Source organism: Thunnus thynnus, chromosome 4 (genome assembly GCF_963924715.1).
Source record: "Thunnus thynnus chromosome 4, fThuThy2.1, whole genome shotgun sequence".
In the NCBI taxonomy this organism is placed as follows: Eukaryota; Metazoa; Chordata; class Actinopteri; order Scombriformes; family Scombridae; genus Thunnus; species Thunnus thynnus.
The window spans coordinates 25,138,386-25,146,657 of record NC_089520.1 but is presented as its reverse complement, the minus strand read 5'-3'; the positions used below and the strand labels follow the sequence as shown (position 1 = coordinate 25,146,657).

Below are 8,272 nucleotides of genomic sequence, written 5' to 3'. Positions count from 1 at the left end.
GAAGATGGTTCATAATAGTGCCACTGTACTGAAGTTTCACTGCATTAACTACTCCACCACACAAACAGGCTCAAAGCTCTACTCCAGTGCTTACAGCACCAAATAAATGTACTTGGCAGCTGCCATAAATAGGCCGGGTTTTGACAAGATTCCACTGAAAATTACATGTCTCACAAAGTCATATGTGATATGATTTGGTGTTTTGGTTTCTAGTAATATTTAGATTTTTGTTATAGCTACACATTACTGCAAATGATATATCCTAACAGTAGTTCTACTTTGTGCAGTTTTACTACAACTTACAAATAGACAAAGTTTTTGCCTGTGATCAGAAGCTGTTTGGATACTGTAATGACAAAGTAACAACCACATTAAGCTTTCTAGCATAGCTTAACTCTGTGAGCAACTTGTGGAATAAATTACAGATGTTATAACTAAGGCTATCGTTTTGTTTCTGAGACACTAACCACAGTGAAATATTTATCTGTGTTTGAGTATGTGATGAACTCCAAACATAATTTGCTAACCCACCGTGTCCTTTTCTCAGTTTCACAGCTCTGCCATATTTTTTTGTCCTCATCTCCACTCCCTGAAGAGTGTTTGAGTGTTTCAAAATAGTAACTGGTTTGGTCCAGCAGAGGGCATCGCTGCATCTGCACAGAGCCTTATTAAACAGAGATACCTCCTTGCTTTGCCTGCGTGCTTCCCCTCATGCTTGGTATCAATCTCTCCATGGTTTGATCTCAATAAATGAAACATGTCACTACTTTGACTTTTTACTGTGAATATTTTAATGTGCAGAACCTCAGTCCTCCCACAAATGACAACAGATGACTCACTTTGTTGATGATAAAGTGAAGAGATTTTTTAGATATTCCTAAAATGGTCATTTTACAATAAAAAAAAAAAAAGACACATTGATATTTCTGATCCATTATAACCATGTATTGGACAAAGTGTGGAAAGGGCTGTGGCTGCAAGAAATTTGGATTATTTGCATTTAAAGATATCCAATCCAACAGACATAAAGTACTATTACTACACCACACATTATGCACCAATTAAGGAGAGGAAGATACATATTTTTTTTGGAAATCTTTGTACATGTTAGTACATATGGGTGTTGTAAATTCACAATAATAAAAATAGATAAATAAAATAAATAACCCAGAATAATAATAATAATAAACACAAATAAATACATATTCAACAATAAATACAATTATAATAGAATAGTAAGAGAACAATAAATAATATAAATAAGAACACTGGCTTTCAGTGGGAACATCAATGGTTCTGATATGAGCCCAAAGGAGATCCCACACATACTTTCATATAATGTTTTATGTGAGGAGCTTTAACTGATTTCCAGTGTCTTAAAATAAGCCTGGAAGCTGTGACGAAGCCAACCGTTACAACTGAGAAAACTCTCTTTGACACATTTGGCATTTGAGATCTCTCATCCAACAGACACAAGCTGAGGAGTCAAAGGATTTATTAGACCAGACCATTCACTTACAACTCTTACAACTTTTTCTGACCACTGTGCACTCCCAAAATATACAATACAGAAATGTTCCAATAACTGCACTTCCAGCACAGATTATCCATCATTATTTTCATTCTATATAATCTTAATGGAGAGGAAGATATCAAGATATTGTGGAAGATACATGAAGGTCTTCAAGACATCAGATATTGGATACCTTGACAATAAGTTATCAGAGATACAGATAAAATATTTCTGACGACACTTAAAGTGAAAAACAGTTTTGTCAGAGTGAACAGCAGCCAAAAATGTCAGAGCATTTTTTTTTCTTTTTGCATGGAATTGTTGACAAGTAGGTATTACCTGTTTCTTTAATAAACCATGATGGGAAAAATGTAAGCAACCACAAAACAGATGTTGCATCTATGACATAGTGTAAGGTGTTCCCTGCACATTCAGGCCCCAGTGATAGCCAGCCAAACTGCCTATTTAAGGCTTTACAACAGAAACAAAACTGCTCTGCATCTGCTCACAACTCTCTCCCCATGTTTCCACACTCCACCATACAGAGCCTCCTCTAAATGTTTAGGCCCTTTTCTCTAAATAAGGCAGCCTTATCGTAGTTCCTGTCATTTCTGCCTTTTTTCCCAAACATCCAGAGCAGCGTCTGTGGCAGTAGCAAGCCGCAGCCTGTGCATTCTTTTGCCTTGTATGGAGAAATGGCCTGGCCTGGGATGTCTTTGTACGGGACAGGCCGGCCTCTCCATTGGCCGAGGCAGAAAGGGGAGGGACCCACGGGGAGTCTGATTCTTTAAACAAACTTTTCAGTGGGACTGCCTGCTTCCCTTCCCACTGCTGTGTCGGAACCAGACAAAAGGGGTTTGAAGGACTCTCAGATACTTCTACCTTAAGCCAAGGTGAGAAAACAAGCTGTTTTTACCAAACAACTGCATAAATATAACATATGTAGTGTAAAAAAGCTCATATTTAAGACATTTAAAGAGTACAGTGAGTGTAAATTCTCTGTGTTCAGTGGTACAATGCTCAGCTGTCAGTGCTGAAAGTGAAGGGGAAGATAGAGTTACAGAGAGCCTCTGAAGTGGGTATTTGATTAAAGCTACCAGATAAGATACTAAAGAGCTTTTTCAAGTCTTGATCATGGTGAAAAGAAACCTGTAGGGGATGTTCACCTTGGACTTGTGTGCGTATACAGTATATACGTACTGTGTGTGTGTGTGTATGTGTGTTTCCTTCCATCTCATCACTATGGCACATTAGACAGAGGAATTTCTAAATGCCACTGACCCATTTAGATCTCTCTGAAACACGCACACACGCGCACACACACACACACACACACACACACACACACACACACACACACACACACACACACACTCATACATACTTCTGATGTGCAATTTTGTCTTCATATAGGCGATGAGAGCCACTTCGCTCTCTGTTTGTTTTTGGAATTCCTGACAGTTGGCCTTTTAGTCCTCACTTCAGTAGTAGTGACCTACAGGACCTGAAGTAAGGGTGAGGGATGACAGGCTGACTGTTTGGTGATATCAAAGTGTGTGTGTGTTCATGTTGAACAGAGGGACAGAGGAGCTTTGTTATCCCCAAGGGATAAGAAAGGTCCATAGAGGAGCTGTGGTGGCCAGAGAACAAATGCAATTGTCAGTTCAAGCCAAGCTGTGGCACGTCAGCCAAATGCTTACGCTGCTGAGGTCAAAAATAGTTGTTCTCTGCCTCTTTGTGAATCATTGTTGATTCACTCTGTGCAGAATGCAGAAGATTTTTAGCTGTTGCTACAACAGTGGGACTGGAAATCAGATTTCTTTCCACACACCTTGAAAAAGTAAGTTGGGAAAGTTGTCAAAACAATATTCAGAAACTGAGCTCATTGATCTGGCTCGAAAACATACCAATCAGCCTCTGTCAGGGGACAGTATCCTGGAGCCAAACAAGAATGCACAATAGAGATAACTAAATTCCAGGGTCTTAAAGTGGACTGTTTACATTGGAGCCACTTGATTTGAGTCCCAACACATTCTTTTACAGTCACACAGTTGCAGCCTAAATTGCTCCAAGTGTCCAGTAATGAAAACATAAATGGGAGAGAGAAGCTGTAATCAGATTAAGGAGTTCCTCGGTTCCTGAAACCTTACATTGGAGCTAGAAGCTGTTTTGTTTCCAGTTTCCTCAGTGACTGTGAGATGGAGAATGGGAGGGCAGCGGGCCAACAACGCACACCTTCCAGATTTCTTCACTTTTTTGGCATATTGTGGGGCAGAAACAGCCAGACAGTAGCCAAATGATTGTGTCTTTAGTGAGAGAAAGGAAGGGGTGACAACTGTGTGAGGTAGTTTTTGTGAGTAAGGCTATTTGTGGCACTCAAAAACATGAATTCCCTTCCTGTAACCTTTTCATACTGAGAACTCAAACATACAGGTCCATTTTTGGATGTAATGTCTTTATGTAAGTGCTACCATGGACAGTGAAGTTATTCATTAAGATGATAAACTTCAGACAGAGCCTTGGCTGGTCATACTGATTTGCATTGACAATAAAAATTATAGTTCTGCCCTACAGAAGCATTCATTTGTATAGAGATCACCAGATAGAGGAAGAACCTTCTATATACTCAACAGAAGAAGATTAGGAGATGAAGACGAGATAGGCAAAGCTGTTCAAACTCTGCCTTCACTGGCTTTTCTATGAGGCTTCTGTGAATCATAAAAGCAGCAGCAGACAGCAGACATCGAAATTCACTCCACCACATATAACATGATGACAGACAGCGTTTGCGAATATAGAACAGCAGTGAGCTGTTTACAAAATTGTTGGGAGTGCATGTGTGTGTTGCCATTACTGTAATGTGCTATAAAATAAAGCTGATGTAGACGTGTATTTTACTGCCAAAATGCACAAGTATGTTCAAATTTTGCTAGTAAAGAAAAATCTACAGTGTATATTTTCCTTATACTGCATTTTTTCAGATCATAAGAAAATCAATGTACTTTTTTTTTAATCCACGGTAAATATTTAGACCGTAAAAACAGGCATTAATTGGCAAAATTAAGTAATTAGGAAATAGATTTCAAATTCAAAGTAACATGTATGTGATGCAACTGTGTCTGACGAGACTATATACCTGCAAATAATCACATCTTAATTAACTATCCAAACCTCGTTGATGATTAGCGGTCTTGAAATGTGTAATTTACTACATCTGACGTACTATCTGTCTTATCTTTAACAAAGCCTGTATTTATTTGAGGAATTTTGAGTTGCCATCATCTTTAATGATAATGTTTGAGAGGAAAAGACTTGTGTGGACATGATTAATGGAAATATCTCTTACAAGATGTAGATTTAGGAGTGAAAATGGATGAAAGCAAAACATCTAATGAAAGGATAGCAGTCTTAAGTCAGTTCACCTGAGTAAGAGCATGAATGGTTGAGTGAGCGGCAGAGTCTGGCAGGGCATGATATCATACTTGTGTGACTCATCAGCCCAACTGACTTGATCCTTCCTGCATGAACCAGCCTGTCCCTCTGTCCTCTGTCTGCTATTGCCCACTGGATGTAACACAATCACAGAGCACACACACATACACGCATGACAAATCTTTGCAGACGTGAACACGAGTGACAGGTCTAATTCTGGAAGGATCTGAAGTTAGCTGCAGCGTGTACTGTGGAGACATGTCATTTTCACACCCATCATTGTACCCGTCATTTAGGGAGAATGTGATTCTCTCTTGAGAAGGTGGGAAAAAAAGATTATCCTGCTTTTGGCAAGTGAAAGAGAAAATATAAAAGAAAAACATGAATGCAGTACCCCAGTTTTTAGCACAGCAATGCAAAATATAGATGTTTCAGAACATTGCTGGGGTTAAAAACATCTAAAGGAATCATCTTTTCAAATGGATGTTGAAATCAGGAATCATGTGAAGCTGTGTTAACACGCAATATACCCAAGTCAGGCTACTCCCTGACCATAGTACGGCATTAGCACAATCTGATCTAACCCATGATTCATGCGTTTTGAATGTGCACAGGCCCACATCCAGCTGCCACCATGTCGAGCAAGCGTGCCAAGGGAAAGACCACCAAGAAACGCCCTCAGAGGGCCACCTCCAATGTCTTCGCCATGTTTGACCAGTCTCAGATCCAGGAGTTCAAGGAGGCCTTCAACATGATTGACCAGAACAGAGATGGTTTCATTGACAAGGAGGATCTGCACGACATGCTGGCAAGTTTAGGTAAACAGTTGTTGTTCTCACTAAATTGAGTTTTTATGGCTACAAGTGGTGATTAACCAGAAATGTGCCACAGCTTGAAAGACATTTATCTTCAGATATTAGACTGTTTTGTCAAATCGTCCTCTTCTTTGTAAATGAAATAATACATTTGATTATATGTGGCTCTTAAAGCTTCCTTCAAAGCTGCTGGTTTGGATTTCATTTAGTTTCATTCTTAATGAATTTTAACAACAAAACATACTTTTTTAAAATTTTCATGACCAGAATTGTATTCAATTTTAACAGGTAACCATAACAATAAACATAGAGCTCATAGAGACCAGACCAAACTGCCTCTAATATGTTGAACATTGTTTATAGCCCCCCCAAATTTTCAAAAGTCAAGTCTTTTTGGTTACTATATGGTCCCAAGAACAAAGGGATGCATGTCACATTGTTGATTGTCATCAGGTAAGAACCCCTCTGATGAATACCTGGAGGGGATGATGAGCGAAGCACCAGGGCCCATCAACTTCACCATGTTCCTCACCATGTTTGGAGAGAGGCTTAACGGAACAGACCCCGAGGATGTCATCCGCAACGCCTTTGCCTGCTTTGATGAGGAAGGATCTGGTGAGTCAATCTGAACAAACCAAGACATTCATTGTAGCTCAGTGGGTATCATGCCACCCAACGTCAGACTTCCTCCTTCAGTCTTCTCCAACTCCTTGCACATGCAGAATACAACCATTTGAACTGATCTCAATGGCACTGGTACACATGGCAGTATTATGGAACTGGTGCTTTCTGTATTATATAAATCACACAGCACATTTGTACATTTAATGGATGTTACCTGTGTCCAAGGTGTGATTCATGAGGACCATCTGAGAGAGCTGCTGACCACCATGGGCGATCGCTTCACAGATGAAGAGGTGGACGAGCTGTTCCGTGAGGCACCCATTGACAAGAAGGGCAACTTCAACTACGCAGAGTTCACCCGCATCCTCAAACATGGTGCCAAAGACAAGGATGACGAATAGAGGGAGAAAACGACTGCCTCGGGTCCCCGCACGCATACGGCACCGCAAATTAATCCCTCGTTCCTACCTTTATGGACCTTGTATGTTTGACAGAAATAGATACATGTAGAAATATATCAAAGTCTTTTATAAAATGGCAGAAGTCTCCACTGTGTTACATTTATTTAGATCTACACGTTTTATGGAAGTTAGGATCTTGGGATTCATTTGGGATCCACAGAAGTATTCTGCGATACACTACTTTTCAACTTGTATCATCATTGAAGGTTATGAAGAGAAGTGTATCACAGTGTTTGCATCTCATAGCAACAAGTCTAATGCGGCTTCCTACTCTTTAAGGCTTCAGCCCTTCAGCTACTTTGACAACAGTCGTTCTGACCTTTTGTAGATCATTGCAGGAAACCCAGTTTGACTTTTGAGATGCAGTTAACACCAATGTGTGTGTGTGTGTGTGTGTGTGTGTGATGGGGGGGATGTTTGGACTGCCAGATTCAGTGCTACATGCCAGCAATGTTTACCTCTTCCTGCCAATTAGCTACCACATCTGCACAAGCACTGCAACAAGTCTCCTCATCCTTTGTAATATTTTGTATCCCTGTATAATGGAAATGGATAAAGAAATTGATTATTATGGTTGTGTTTATCAGTTTTTGACAATCACAAGTGGTGAGCACTTCCTCCCAACAGCTGGTTTGTGTGTATTTGTTGGAAGGATCAGGTATGTATGTATTGTGAAGGATTTCAGGACGGATATTGCTCAGGCAAATAAAGTAAGTTTATTCATGCCATTGACCGCAAAAAGTGTAGATTTGTTTGGGTTGTTTTTAAGTCATTGTATCATGTCTGTGCCAGACTGTTTCAAAGAGGTGTCTCTTCACATTTAATATTCTTACAGCCCTGTCGGTGTTTAGATGTTTTAGTCCTTTGTCCTACAAAGCCAGTATACTTGACAATAAACAAGGTCTAAAGAACACTGTAGTTTGAGCTGCATACAAAAACATGAATGCACCTGATATTTCTCAAATATTTATTTTCAAGGACATCACCTCACAACTTTGACATTCCTACTGCAAGTTTATTTTCATATTTCACTGACATTAAGTGGAGTGGCTGCCTGGAAGAAAAGAAATCATTTATCATTTTGAAAAAATAAAAATAATATATCTGGGAGTAATGTGTGCACAATTTGTAGTCAATGGGCTAAAACATGCAATTATATTAGGAGGCTCAGTTAAATTTTGTGTCCACAATAACTTTGTATCTTTTATAAGGTAATAAATCAAAAAGGTCCCTGTTCTGAACATGTTTTCTATCAAAGGCCATGAGATACATTCCACTATTAAATTACCCAATAATTTAAAGTCTAGCAAATTATATTCTACTCAGCTTTTTAAAAAAGGTACACTTTGAACATTTGAGCCCCTGGAAACATGGCTTCAAATTAAAGTTATCAACATCTCATTTAAATAAAACATCCCTACATATCA

General features: G+C 39.3%; 1 protein-coding gene across 1 annotated transcript; it reads left to right on the top strand.

Annotated features, from left to right (window-relative positions):
- Positions 1-2,249: 2,249 nt before the first annotated feature.
- myl9b (myosin, light chain 9b, regulatory) lies at positions 2,250-7,573 on the top strand. The gene is made up of 4 exons (XM_067587881.1): positions 2,250-2,406; positions 5,560-5,763; positions 6,214-6,375; positions 6,610-7,573. Exons 2-4 carry the CDS (start codon positions 5,580-5,582, stop codon positions 6,783-6,785), a joined length of 522 nt encoding a protein of 173 aa, XP_067443982.1. The 5' UTR covers positions 2,250-2,406; positions 5,560-5,579; the 3' UTR covers positions 6,786-7,573.
- The last annotated feature ends 699 nt before the right edge of the window (positions 7,574-8,272 follow it).